Raw genomic sequence first — 14777 nt, forward strand, 5'->3', positions numbered from 1 at the left:
ACTTTAAAAATAGACTGAGCAACTTTTAAAGATTAACACATGACTAGTGTGCAATTTAATTTAAACCGTAGTTCAATCCTGCATGCGTTCCTTCTTCTCAATAATTAAAAGTCTGTTTAAGGAATATTTGTAATTTCAGCCATTTGATTAATGTTTGGGGTGATGACAATTTCTAGACCGTTATATGGCAGTAAGGAGTAATTTTTTTAAACTGATCATTAAACACAGTGATTACGTGGCACTCAATGTGCCATTCATAAGGCTTCAAGTGTCACGCATAAACACCCTAAAAATATGAAAGTGTCACACATATGCAAACTGAAAACTTGCCAGCTATGCACATGCTTAATACCGAGCCCGTTCCAAACTGACGGGGGCTAGTAGCTATTCAGAAAGCCAAGTTGAGGAAGGTGTTCCCATGATTATCATTACCTGATGGGTGCATGGCAGGATCCTAGCCAATCAGAACCTCGGCTCACCCACTGCCCTCCCCTACCGTCAAAGGAACGCGCCGTTGTTAAGAAACGTCATCACGTTTCGATTCAGACGCTAAGAACTGTTGCTAGGGGAAGATAATGTGCGCGATGACGTTTTATACGTCATATAAGTGACAGTTGTAGTGGTGCATGTGGCGGGAGTGTTGAGTGGAAGTGCGCGAGACAGAAGAGGAGTACCTGAGCGCAATGGAAAGAGGTAAGTGGCGTGCAAAATATCTATTCAGACTTATCCTAAAGGATTATAGGGCATTGTGTACATATAGTAAGATGAGTGAATTACGAACAGAAATCTGAAGATTTACAGGCTAGGGTATGGAGTTATTCTAAGTCGATATATTGAAGTATGGGGAAAATACTGATGGGGATTTAACCTAGACAGAGCCTCCACAGTTGTGCCAGAAGTGTTATTGTTGTGCGGAGAGAGCGAGGTAGAGGAAGAAAGACGTGGACGGGTAAGTGAAAGAGCGAGTTGCGCTTAGAGATACTTTAGCGGGAGAGGCGAGCCAAGGGAGTTGCCAAAGTCGTGGCTAGGGGCAGAAGAGTGCTCGGTGTAGTGGGGGGGCTCGCAGCGTGCCGCTCGCAGGTACTGGTAGACGAGCTTCCATCTGAAGAGGGCGAGGGAGTGACTTTGACTGGGTTACTGAGGTCCTGGGTATTGGACGGACATCGGCAAAGCAGTGGTGTGTGTAGGAGGCTGGCCTGGCTTGTAGTGGGTACCAAGGGGTACTTACACCTTGTGCCAGGTTCAGTTATCCCTTATTAGTGTAGAAGAGGTGTTTCTAGCAGCTTAGGCTGATAGAAGGTAGCTATAGCAGAGCAGCTTAGGCTGAACTAGGAGACATGCAAAGCTTCTACTATACCACTGGTGTCATATGCACAATATCCTAAGAAAACACAATGCACAGATATACTAAAAATAAAGGTACTTTATTTTTATGACAATATGCCAAAAGTATCTCAGTGAGTACCCTCAGTATGAGGTTGCCAAATATACACAAGATATATGTACACAATACAAAAAATATGCAGTAATAGCAAAAGGAAGTGATGCAATGTAAAGTTACAGTAGATTGCAATAGGAGCACATAGGTATAGGGGCAACACAAACCATATACTCCAAAAGTGGAATGCGAACCACGAATGGACCCCAAACCTATGTGAGCTTGTAGAGGGTCGATGGGACTGTACGAAAACAGTGAGGGTTAGAAAAATAGCCCACCCCAAGACCCTGTAAGGTAGGTGTAAAGTGCACCTACAACCCCCAGAGAGCACAGAAGTCGTGATAGGGGCATTCTGCAAGGAAGACCAACACCAGCAATGCAACAACAGTGGATTTCCAGACCTGAGTACCTGTAAGACAAGGGGACCAAGTCCAAGAGTCGCGACAGTGTCGAGAGTGGGCAGATGCCCAGGAAATGCCAGCTGAGGGTGCAAAGAAGCTGCCACCGGATGGAAGAAGCTTTGGTTTCTGCAAGAACGAAGAGGACTAGGAACTTCCCCTTTGGAGGATGGATGTCCCACGTCGTGAAGAAGCTTGCAGAGGTGTTTCCATGCAGAAAGACCGCAAACAAGCCTTGCTAGCTGCAAGGGTTGCGGTTAGGGTTTTTGGATGCTGCTGTGGCCCAGGAGGGACCAGGATGTCGCCACTTGGATGAGGAGACAGAGGGGGCGCCCAGCAAGTCAGGGAGCCCTCACAGAAGCAGGCAGCACCTGCAGAAGTACCGGATCAGGCACTATGAAGAGGAGTGAACCGGAGTCCACCCGAAGTCAGAAAAGGGAGTCCCACGACGCCGGAGGACAACTCAGAAGGTTGTGCACTGCAGGTTAGAATGTCCGGGACCCAGGCTTGGCTGTGCACGAAGGAAATCCTGGAAGAGTGCACAGGAGCCAGAGCAGCTGAAAATCACGCAGTACCCAGCAATGCAGTCTAGCGTGGGGAGGCAAGGACTTACCTCCACCAAACTTGGACTGAAGAGTCACTGGACTGTGGGAGTCACTTGGACAGAGTTGCTGAGTTCCAGGGACCACGCTCGTCGTGCTGAGAGGGGACCAGTGGACCGGTGATGCAGTCTTTTGTTGCATGTGGTTGCAGGGGGAAGATTCCGTCGTCCCACGGGAGATTTCTTCAGAGCTTCTGGTGCAGAAAGGAGGTTGGCTACCCCCAGAGCATGCACCACCAGGAAACAGTCGAGAAGGCAGCAGGATAAGCGATACAAGGTTGCAGTAGTCGTCTTTGCTACTTTGTTGCGGTTTTGCAGGTGTCCTGAGCAGTCAGCGGTCGATCCTTTGGCAGAAGGTGAAGAGAGAGATGCAGAGGAACTCTGGTGCACTCGTGCATTCGGTATCTGAAGAATTCCCCAAAGCAGAGACCCTAAATAGCCAGAAAATGAGGTTTGGCTACCTAGGAAGGAGGATAGGCTAGTAAGAAAGGTAAGAGCCTGTCAGAAGCAGTCTCTGACGTCACCTGATGGCACTGACCACTCAGAGCAGTCCAGTGTGCCAGCAACACCTCTGTTTCCAAGATGGCAGAGGTCTGGGGCACACTGGAGGAGCTCTGGGCACCTCCCCTGGGAGGTGCAGGTCAGGGGAGTGGTTACTCCCCTTTCCTTTGTCCAGTTTCGCGCCAGAGCAGGGCTGGGGGATCCCTGAACCGGTGTAGACTGGCTTATGCAGAGATGGGCACCCTTTGTGCCCATCAAAGCATTTCCAGAGGCTGGGGGAGGCTACTCCTCCCCAGCCCTGACACCTTTTTTCCAAAAGGAGAGGGTGTAACACCCTCTCTCTGAGGAAGTCCTTTGTTCTGCCTTCTTGGGCCAAGCCTGGCTGGACCCCAGGAGGGCAGAACCTGTCTGAGGGGTTGGCAGCAGCTGCAGTGAAACCCCGGGAAAGGTAGTTTGGCAGTACCCGGGTCTGTGCTAGAGACTCTGGGGGGATCATGGTTGGGGTGTCAATTCCATGATCTTAGACATGTTACATGGCCATGTTTGGAGTTACCATTGTGACGCTATACATAGGTAGTGACCTATGTATAGTGCACGCGTGAAATGGTGTCCCCGCACTCACAAAGTCCGGGGAATTTGCCCTGAATGATTTGGAGGCACCTTGGCTAGTGCCAGGGTGCCCACACACTAAGTAACTTAGCACCCAACCTTCACCAGGTGAAGGTTAGACATATAGGTGACTTATAAGTTACTTAAGTGCAGTGGTAAATGGCTATGAAATAACGTGGACGTTATTTCACTCAGGCTGCAGTGGCAGGCCTGTGTAAGAATTGTCAGAGCTCCCTATGGGTGGCAAAATAAATGCTGCAGCCCATAGGGATCTCCTGGAACCCCAATACCCTGGGTACCTCAGTACCATATACTAGGGAATTATAAGGGTGTTCCAGTATGCCAATGTGAATTGGTGAAATTGGTCACCAGCCTGTTAGTGACAATTTAGAAAGCAGAGAGAGCATAACCACTGAGGTTCTGATTAGCAGAGCCTCAGTGAGAAAGTTAGTCATCACACAGGGAACACATACAGGGCACACTTATGAGCACTGGGGCCCTGGCTGGCAGGGTCCCAGTGACACATACACTAAAACATTTATACAGTGAAATATGGATGGGGGTAACATGCCAGGCAAGATGGTACTTTCCTACAGTGTGGTTCGCGTGATGGGCAGAGAAACCGTGGTATTTTGGGTTTTCAAGGGGTCATTTGATCAATTGATGTTATAATAATTATAAAGAAGCAAAAGAGACAGCAAACAAAACAAGATACTAGAATGCATATTGCTGGTGATTGTTAGCGAGGAAGAACTAGATAGATGCGTTTAGGGTGATATTTCCTTGTATTTGTGCGTGGCAGATTTAGTGACAATCCTGGACCGGACAAAAGGATTATCTCATTGTAATGAGGAAACCCACAAAATCAACATTTCTCAATATACTGGTTAGAAATCTGCCATTAAACTCTTATTTGTGCAATTTAATAGTCTACAAGTTTTCTCTAAAAGACTCTCAATGTGAATTACGCCTTCACTGAAAGCCAGGATGGGCCAGAAATATCACGCATACAAAACACATGGCTGTCACGCATCTATTTCATGGGCTTGCCACTCGTCCTTGACCAAACTCACCTAAACCTCTCTCTCTCTCTGAGGCAGAATTACAGTTGTAGCAATAGATCTCATTTGCCGTACGATGGGTAGAAGGCAGAATACCAGGATTCAAAATTAGATACCTCTAGTGTATGGACACATGCCTACATTAGAGGATACAACTACCCAGTTACCTTATAAATGTAAAATAATTATTGTGTTTGATCTGCTTCGCATGACCTACATAACACCAGCAAGTCATGACTTTTGCATCCTGTACTCCTGGCTTTATTTTTTTGCCCACAGCATTTTGTTCGCATTCAGGCACATGTAGTTATGCATTTCCTCTTAATGGTATGTTGTACCACGTTCCAGCATTAAAGTTATTATTAACTTAAATCTACAGATGTGTTACACTTCCAAAACTGAAAATATGGATATTCTCCTTTTGGTAAAACAAAAATTTTTTTTTTTTAAAAAAATGACTGTAAACACTGAAATAAATCCTCATAGAAATTGTATACAGAGCCTGTGAATGTCTGAAAATAATTTTGAAAGGTGCCGCAAGAGCCTAATACGTTGTAGTTTTTAGGCTGAAACTTAGAGTTTCAAATATTTAACGAACAGGACTTGTTTGAATTTGCTGCAGCCTACATTTTCCATGCTTGAATAACAACACGTGATGTGTCTGGCACGGCTGTCAGCAAGTCTTTAATTTTCGGCAGCGATTAGAAAGCACACATGGGATCCAGATCCCTGACATCTGAATTAGCCCGTGAGCCAAGGTAGCCTCTTAATGCATTAGTGTGTGTGTGTTTTTTTTTTATTTTTTTTATTTTTTTTACATCACTCTGGAATATTAGTTGGGAAGAACTGAGGTATAGCTCCTAAAACAACCAAACTGAAAGTCCATATTATTTGCATGGACTACAGTGACGATGCACTGCCAAACGCGCACACGTTTTCTTGTCTGTATGTTGTTTACTTGAACTGCCTTCCATTGATGTTAGGTTGCCCTGTTTCACTCTGAAGCTTTCCCTACAGATCATGCAAGATCCTACTCCAGCCCCTACCAGAATTTTCAGAGCGTACACAGTGGGGAGACCCCCAAGAGATCCAGGAACATGCCCCAAAGATGAAGTTATAAAAATGAGATTAGACGCAAAAAGAAGCTATTTTAACACAGACAAGAGAACTAGAACCTTGCCTGTTAGAAGTCAGCAGGGTCATAGTATACCAAGACATCTCAGCAGCCCCCCTGAAGAGAGAATGGATTATAGTCTGCTGACGTCTATAGTCAACAAAATCGAATACGTTACAGATGGCTGGTTATGCAGGGATGTAGTTCACTTGAAAGGAAGCTCTCAAGTCGATCCACGAGCCAGATGAGGATATACTGCTGCTTCACACAGGGCACACAGCTGAGGGCGATGCTTTAAAAGTAACCGTCAACAACAGGGTAAGAAACTACATTAGAAGAAACTTGCTACACATGTAGGTACGGAAACCACAGAGATTCAGATCGATGAAAAATGCAACAATTCGGAGCTGTTAATGAAGATAAGAGGTTTGCATCTTTGCTCTTGATGCAACACCTTACCTCCAGCATGCTTTAAGAGGACAATGATGGTGATGTATAGATGGGTAACCAAGGATTTGGCAGGCGAAGGAGATTTAAAATGAGGTGCTGCATCAAGTAGGATAAGGAGCTGGTGGAAAGCAGTTACTCACCTTTTGTGCCTTTGATTCAAATAAAATGGAGCCGGGGGAGAGATGCATGATTAGTGCAATGATAGTTTTGGTATTCGGTGTTGTCTTGGTTTACATTATAGGGAGCTCTGTTCTGTTGGCTTTGGTTGGGGTGAGGGGGCGATTCCTGTTTAGCTGGTCCAGACTTGGGGCTATGTGGTGGGAGGCGGTTGAGGCACAGTGACCTCGTAAGCTTCCAGCACTAACTGCCTTCTTCAAATTACTGTCCTAGAAACTTAAAGGGCTCAAGGGCCTGAATAAGACAGAAAATATGGCAGTGCATCCTTGGGCAAGACCTGGACATTGTTTTCCTTCAGGAAACACACCTATTACCTGCAGACCAATTCAACATAAAACATACCCAAGAGAGTTATTGGCCTCAGCACGATCTAGAACTTCAGGATTAGCAAACTTCTTAAAGCACTGAAAGGGAGGACAACTTGCACAGGTGAGAAAAGACCTAGAAGAGCGATTTGTCTGCGCGCAGCTCCAGGTGAGCTCAATGACTCTCCCCCTTACTGAATGTCTGTTTTTTCTAAGACCCATCAGAATACATTTGTAGCAAGAGTTTTGGAACAACACCGGGAAGGCACAGTGGGGGACATTATATTGGGTAAGGGTTTTTAGCATGGTTTGTGATACCTACCTCAAATCGAACAGAGGGAAGATCTGAAGTGTTCTCCAAGAAGCTTAAAAGAACCCCGGGTGACTGACTTGCTGTGAAACACATCAAAGTGACAGACATAATCTGGTATTGATCATCTATTTGTAATGCAGGGCATTGTCTGTGTGCTGGTGAACATACAGATTTCGGAGATCTTTCTGATTATGCATATGTTGCGATAAATTCGGGGTCACGTAGAGAGCAGCATGACCGAAGCAGCTGGAGGCTGCAGTTCAAGCCGTTTCATGATGCAGCCAGCAGAGCTGAAATTGTCAAAGCTATAGAAGAGTAAATTGCACACAAATGAGTAGAGGACACCATAAATGAAATACTGTGGGCCACTTTTAAAGCACTGGCACAAGGGGCAACATTTGCGATATCTGCGTGACAACTGAGTGAATGTGAACCATAGGGGAACTGGCTCTCTGAGGAGCTTCAGAAGCTGAAGGCCCAAGATAAGGAACAAAACTCAAGGAAACCTTAGTGACAAATAACAGACCTGAGGGCTAACCTAGTGGAACTCGTGCTACTAAAATTGTGTCAAAAGTTCTACAAAAAAATAAATAAAACTGGTACTCACCTTTTTACCCAAGTACAAAGACAAACATTGGTCTGGTTAAAAAGTGAGTTGGAGCGTTAACCTCGGATGAGGCGGAGAAATGGTAAGCCTTTCGAAACTTTTACCTTGGCCTATATGCTAGAGGGAGGAGAAAAAAATACTATTAGAAAATACCTTCAACAGGTTCAGCTCCCAGCTTTACTCCACACTGAAGCATACAAAAAACTGAAGTATTTGGGCTGAACTGTTTCAAATGGAGCAGGATCAAAGCTGGTTTACATATTGCGGAGTCCAAATTTGGGTGGTATGGTGTGCAAACGAATGATGGGCTGGGATTCAACCCTGTGTAACTACCAGTGACAGAGAATATTTCAAGCATTCCGACCATCACTTCAGTGTGTTGCCCTAAGTGGGATGGGTATATCCAGATGTGGGTCCTGTGCCACTGAACCCAAGCAATATCTGGCTAATGAGCCCAATTATGGGCGAAACCAGTCCTGAGTTGCTTGTTTTCCAGTTCAGGGGTTACCTGGCCTGGTAGTTCGGGCTGGACGGTTTCAAGTGAAGCAGGGTCAAGACTGATTTTGCATATGGTTTGGTTCACACTGAGATGGCATGGTGTACAAAATAACCGTGGACTAAGGTGCAGCGCTGAGTAAATACCAGTAGCTGAGATAAATTCAAGCATTCCATCCAGCACTTTTTGTATAACCCAGCTTTACTCTAGTCATGCATTGAGGATTTAAAGCATCCTATTGAAATAAGTGAACTGAGGCATTGTTCTCCTTTGCTTCATACTGAGAGGGAACAGAGCTAAAGAATTCAAGGAATGCAGCACTGTTAGTCTGAGTAATGAATTTATTAAGGCGCTTCCCAGGTTACACGAAGATAATAACATGAGTGTAGGAAAGTAGCCACTTTCTAGCATGGTTACCCCCACGTTTGGCCTGTTTGTGAGTGTGTCTCAGTGTGTTTTTACTGTGTCACTGGGATCCTGCTAGCCAGGACCCCAGTGCTCATAGTTTGTGGCCTTATGTGTATGCCTGTGTAGTCCCTAACTGTGTCCCTGAGGCTCTGCTAATCAGAACCTCAGTGCTTATGCGCTCTCTGCTACAATTTGTCACTATAGGCTAGTGACTTCATTTACCAATTTCAATTGGCATACTGGACCCCCTTATAAGTTCCTAGGTACCCAGGGCATTGGGGTTCCAGGAGATCTATATAGGCTGCAGCATTTTTTTTTGCCACCCCTAGGGAGCTGAGACAAACCCTTACACAGGACTGCCACTGCAGCCTGCGTGAAATAACGCACATGTTATTTCACAGCCATTTTCATTGCACTTAAGTAACTTAAAACTCACCTATAAGTCTAACCTTCACTTGCTGAAGGTTAGGTGCAAAGTTACTAAGTGTGAGGGCACCCTTGCATTAGCAAAGGTGCCCCCACATAGTTCAGGCAGTGTTGCCAGATTGGGCTAGATCACGAACAATTGGGCTATATTATTTTCCAGTTATGCAGGAAAAATTGGTTTGTGCGGGTTGCACCCTGCAAGAATGCGAGAAGGTATACAGTTCGCAAGAGCAGAAATTCTGCGCTTACCACTTCTGTAAGACTGTCCAGCCACAAATATCCGTGTACTTCTCCATCTACTGCCTGCCACTGCCCTATCTTCGTTAAAGTAGCGAAATTGGGCTACTTTATCGTTGGCTTTGGGCTAGAGAATGCTCTAAAAATCTGGCAACACTGAGTTCAGGGCATTTCCCCAGACTTTGTGAGTGCGGGGACGCCATTACACATGTGCACTACATATAGGTCAATACCTATATGTAGTTTCACAATGGTAACTCCAAATATGGCCATGTAACATGTCTAAGATCATGGAATTGTCCCCCCCCCCCCCCATTCCAAATCTGGTATTGGGGAGCCAATTCCATGCATCCTGGGAGCTCCACGATGGACAGCCAAACCAGCTCTCTGAGGCTTGCTCTGCAGCTACAGCTGCTGCCACCTCACAGACAGGGTTCTGCCCTCCTGGGGTCTGGGCAGCCCAGTCCCAGGAAGGCATAACAAAGCATTTCCTCTGAGAGCAGGGTGTTACACCCTCTCCCTTTGGAAATTGGTGTTACAGGCTGGGGAGGGGTAGCCTCCCCCAGCCTCCGGAAATGCTTTGAAGGGCACAGATGGTTCCCTCCTTGCATAAACCAGTCTACACCGGTACAGGGACCCTTCCTCCCTGCTCTGGCGGGGAAACTGGACAAAGGAAGGGGGAGTGACCACTCCCCTGTCCATCACCATCCCAGGGGTGGTGCCCAGAGCTCCTCCAGTGTGTCCCAGACTTCAGCCATCTTGCTTTGCAAGGTGTGGGCACTCTGGAGGGCTCTGAGTGGCCAGTGCCAGCAGGTGACGTCAGAGACCCCTCCTAATAGGTCCATACCTGATAAGGTAGCCAATCCACCCCCCTCTCAGGGCTATTTAAGGTCTTTCCTGTGAGTTCTCTTCAGATTCTGCTTGCAAGTTTCCTTCAGGAAACCTCTGCAACAACTTCAGCATCCTCTGACCTCGGATCAACCACAGCTTGCTCCAAGAAACGCTGTAACTGCAACAAAGTGTCTACAGGAGACACTTTTCTTCAGCAACCTCCGCTCCAAGTCAGCAACTGCAACAGTTTCCACGGTGTGCATGCTCTTGGGACTCCCTGTCTTCATCCTGCACCAGAAGGACCGAAGAAATCTCCAGTGGAGTGACGGAGTCACTCCCCTGCTCCAAGCAGGCACCTTCCAAGATGACGACCGGTACCCTGGGACTCCTCTCACAGTGACGAGCATGCTCCTAAGGACACAGAGGGTGGACATCATTGACATACTTTCCTGAGGTCCTGCTGACGCAATTTGGAGAAGGTAAGACCTTGCCTTCCCAAGAACGACGGTACCCCTGTGTTTTGTCTTCTTTGCCTCCTGAGGCCTCTGTGCACTCTTTGCAAAATTCCTTCGGGTGGTGGGGTGGGGGTGGGGTGGGGGGGTGGTGTGTGTGTGTGTGTGTTTTTGCTGGGGCTGCAGCTCTCATGGGAGGAATGGCAACAGCTTAGAGAAAGTCACCCCTTCAGATGGGTGCAGCACTCACTAAGGTATCTTGAGTTGCAACTCTTCCAGCCTTGATGGTGGTTAACTGGTCAGCACTCAACATTGAAGGCAGGCCATAAACACTGGAATCCAATGTATATCTAGTGGGTAGGTTGAATTAATGTGATTAAAATGATTGTGGTACCTAGACGACAATACCACTTTAAAAATTGTTTTTAAAAAAAAAAAAAATACTACCAGCCCCCATTCCTACAAAATAATTGCAAGACATCCAGGACAGTGCCGTAGAGGCTAAAGGCCTATAAGCAGAAAGCTTTTGATGTCATCCTTCTAGCGAGATGCATAAATCCTACATTATTAATATGTATGACCTCTGAGGCATATTGTAGAGTTGACGTACAGGGGGATGGACAAGAAATTGTTCTGAATGGACTGGGTCATCTTTGGAGGCCACTGTGGATTTAGCTTGGCTATCCTGAACTCAAAGACCTAAAAACACATACCTATTCATCTGTGCTAGGGTAGTCCTGGGTACATGGTATATATGGTATACACCCATACCCTTTGCCTAACACCCCCTGTTTGATAATCTGGACTTCGAATCGGAGATGCAAAAAGAAGCTATTAGCAGATGCCGGGAGGGATACTGTAAAGTACAGTCAAATCTTTTTTTAACAACTACAGTTAGTCATTTGAGGAATGTATAAGAGAATTCAAGCTAGAAGATAAAAATAGGATGCAGTACCTCCAGCTGCGGCATGGGCTTCTTATCCCATAAATGCAGTAGCAGCACTGAGGAATCTTACACTACTAGAGAAATAGGTGCATATGCATCTAGGCACTAGGACTATATCAGGCATATACAAACTACTGGGTGAGGCTGAGACTCATCCACTGGGAAAGGGGGTGTACAGGAGGAGATTCCCAATAAGACCTGGCATAAACTCTGGAGGGACCTACCCAAAGAACATAGAGCGGTCTCCAGTAGGTTAATGGCCTCCAGAGTAATGTTTCAATGGAATGATAGGCTACAAACCAACATTTCCTCAATATAGACAACAGATGCAGGAGATGTGGGCTGGAAAGAAGGATGCTATTGCATATCTTTTGGGGCTGCGCCCAAATTAAGACTTTCTGGGAAGGAGTCCTAAGCCATGGAGGTTGTGGGGTATTAGGTACCGGAGGAACCAGGGATGGTACTATAGGGACTGAGTGAGGAACTGGAGGATTGCATACATGTACATCACAAAATTATCTTTTGGCAACAGGAGCAGCCAAGCCTTTGATTGCATTGTACTGAAATTAAAAGGAACCCCCTAGTGTTCTACATTTGTTCCACAGGCTTTGGCAGGCTCTCTCCTTGGAAGAATTGACTTCAGCTACAACAAAATGGAAGACGCTTTGTAGCCAGTGTCTGATCAGTGGCTGCCACCTCTGCTCAGTTTAAGAACTCACATGGCTCCAATGTGGCTACAAGTGCTATAACTTGCCTCGGAAAACAGGGCAGAATGTAGAGCCCATAATAAACAAGGCAACTTAGCACAAAAAGATCAGATGGACTTGGAGCCTGTGCTCACTTTTCTTCCTTTGTGCCAAAGTCTTTGATGGGCTGGTGGGGAAGGCACCAGTGTGTGTTGCAAGACAGTTAATTGATTCTGTTCTACCCTCTGTTGTGTTTTCTCCTAAAAGGGGAGTGTTTGAAAGGTCATGCTTAAATTTGTTAACCACCAAAGAAAATACCTTAGTTGAAAAAACAAAAATCTGAATGCGGATAGAAACTGTGTCTGTCACAGGTTGCCCCTAGGCCTCCTGCTCTTTAACCCCCATGGGACCCAGATCAGGGCTTTACCCCCAAACTGCTTTCCCTAAGCGTTCAGAAACACACAAGATGCCAGGGTAATGTGCAATAATTGCTGGCCTGACTGTCATCGGGCTGGCCCAGGTCCCTGAGCTCTACACAGTCTACTAGCGCCCGAGGGGCAGATTGGTGGATTTATCTCTGTGCTGCACTGCTAGGAGGACAGAAACCCGACTCTATCACCATGTATTAAATGGTGGAAAAGGTTCGAGCTGGACAATCCTCTATCAATCATGATTTATAAAGCATGGCTGATCACCCAATGGGGTATCCAGGTGCTTGCAGGTCCCAGAGGCGTATTCGAACAGCCAGGTCTTGAGGGCTCTCCGGCATTCTGAAAGTGAGTTGATGGTCTGGAGGTGTGTTTTTGCTGCAACTCGCAACATGTTGCCCCTACTCCCCTGGTGTCTGACAGCCTTTCTTCACCTTTGTGACTGATTGGGAGAGTTTATCCCCAATCTGCCAACCCCATTTGACAGAAATACCACTTGATAACCGGGAAAGGATTTAAAATAATAGGAAATAGATGAGCAAGCCCCTCCTGCCTTCATGCTTTCACCTCACCCTGTGGCCCAAGATTGTCTTTCTGGTCCATGACCACTATTTGTCCTCCAACGGAGCATATAGCCCGATCACTGAAACCATCTCCCGTATGAAGTGAGGACATGCAGATTTCTCTGGGTGTAATTCTGACACGTGGGCTGAAACTGAGGTGAGGGACCTAAACAGTCCACCTGCTCTGGTGTGGACCTCGTTGCTAATATGGGATGGCAACCAACACCATTTCTTTGTAGACACTAAAACTCTGGTGCTTGGGCTTGCTTCCCCCTGGAGAAAGAAGACTGGAGGTGAAAACCTCTAATCTGCACCCCTAAGGGAGCAGAAAGACTGTGCCCATGGATGAGGAGTTGTGCACAGTGTCCGGACGACAAGCCCTGGTAGCCATTCCTTTTCACACTTTTTCCCTGTTCATCTGTGGCCTTTCTCCTGCCTGAGGTGGGCAGATTTGGGGTAAATGTCCTAATCGAACTATTCATGTGTCAGAAAGCCCAGTAGACCACCATGAACAAAAAAGCCTGTCCAGGTATTTGGTGCCATCACCCACGATTCTCCGAATAGTTTACCTCCAATCCTGGCCTGCTACGGTGAATGGAAGTTAATCAGACCACCAGGGTGAAAATTTGAATAGAAATGGGCTTTTTTTTTTTTTTTTCTTTTTTTTTTAGCTGCCTCATCTTGGTCTCAGGACAGTGGAACAGACAGTGTTTCTACCTTGGTCGAGGCAGAATGGGGGTTGCCCCAATTCTGTCTATCACTATCCCAAAACAATGCCTAAAGAACTTCAAATTTCCTCTCCCGTGCCATGGGCTATGTCTGAGGATGCAGGCATTTGGTCAGCCAGAAGGTAGTTCTGAAAACAGAAACCTAGCGTAAGCCAGGGTGTTGTGGCTTGTGTTAATCTCTACACTCTTTCTTACCCAGAATACCCTGCAAACTCAAAACTACAAATAAAAACTCCCAATCTCTTCTCTCTTTCCGTGCGGGCTGGCTACAACATATGTGGTTGGCCAGCACCCAGGGATCGCTTCCAACTTCTGGCATGTCTGAAAACTAGAAACCCAGGGGAATCCAGAATGGTGTGGCTTGCATAGATCTCAACATGTTTCCTTACAGACAGTGCCCTAAAAATATCAAAGTATGAATAAAAACACAATTTCCCCCACTATTATGGGGAAAAATCTAGAGTACATCCAGTCAGTGGAAAAATGTCTTAATATAGCTACTTGCCTTCTGAAGAAGAAAACAAAGAAGGACCCACTTAATGGGTTGGGCCTAACCCATGGGACAGGAATGGAGCAAACTGTATTTATGTGAAGACCACAGTCACACTCCATTAAACTGATCCAGGTTTGGACCAGTTCTTGTTAGCCCACATTTGTAGGTGAGCCTATTGTATCTATCGTTTTTTTCTGGAAAAATGTTGAAATGCTAGAAAATAGGACGTTTGCTGTTGGATGCAAGTTCTGGAGTTTTCAGTCACATAAAAGAGAGAAATTTGTATTTTCACCCATACTTTGACATTTACAGGGCATTCTGGCCATGAACAAATGGTGGGATCCACACAAACCACACCACCCTGGAGTTTTCCTTGTGTCTAATTTTCTGAAATGCAGAATAGTATAACATTTGTTGTATTGAATTCCATTACATTTTAGGCTTCCAAATGTCAGTACGGAGAAAAGACACATTTTGTAAAACTCTCTCAAAATGACCTGATATGAGTA

General features: G+C 46.0%; 1 protein-coding gene across 3 annotated transcripts in view; it reads left to right on the top strand.

Moving 5' to 3' along the window:
- The first annotated feature begins 589 nt into the window (after positions 1–589).
- WDR90 (WD repeat domain 90) overlaps positions 590–14777 on the top strand; it is a 1338149-nt gene continuing 1323961 nt past the window's right edge. For 2 of the 3 annotated variants that reach the window (XM_069210679.1, XM_069210680.1), the window contains exon 1: positions 590–693. In XM_069210679.1, the coding sequence (XP_069066780.1) occupies positions 684–693 (10 nt within the window). In that variant the 5' untranslated portion in view covers positions 590–683. The remainder of the gene's footprint in view (positions 694–14777) is intronic. The other variant, XM_069210681.1, reaches the window with a different exon arrangement.

The sequence above is a fragment of the Pleurodeles waltl genome, chromosome 10 (genome assembly GCF_031143425.1).
Source record: "Pleurodeles waltl isolate 20211129_DDA chromosome 10, aPleWal1.hap1.20221129, whole genome shotgun sequence".
Lineage (NCBI taxonomy): Eukaryota > Metazoa > Chordata > Amphibia > Caudata > Salamandridae > Pleurodeles > Pleurodeles waltl.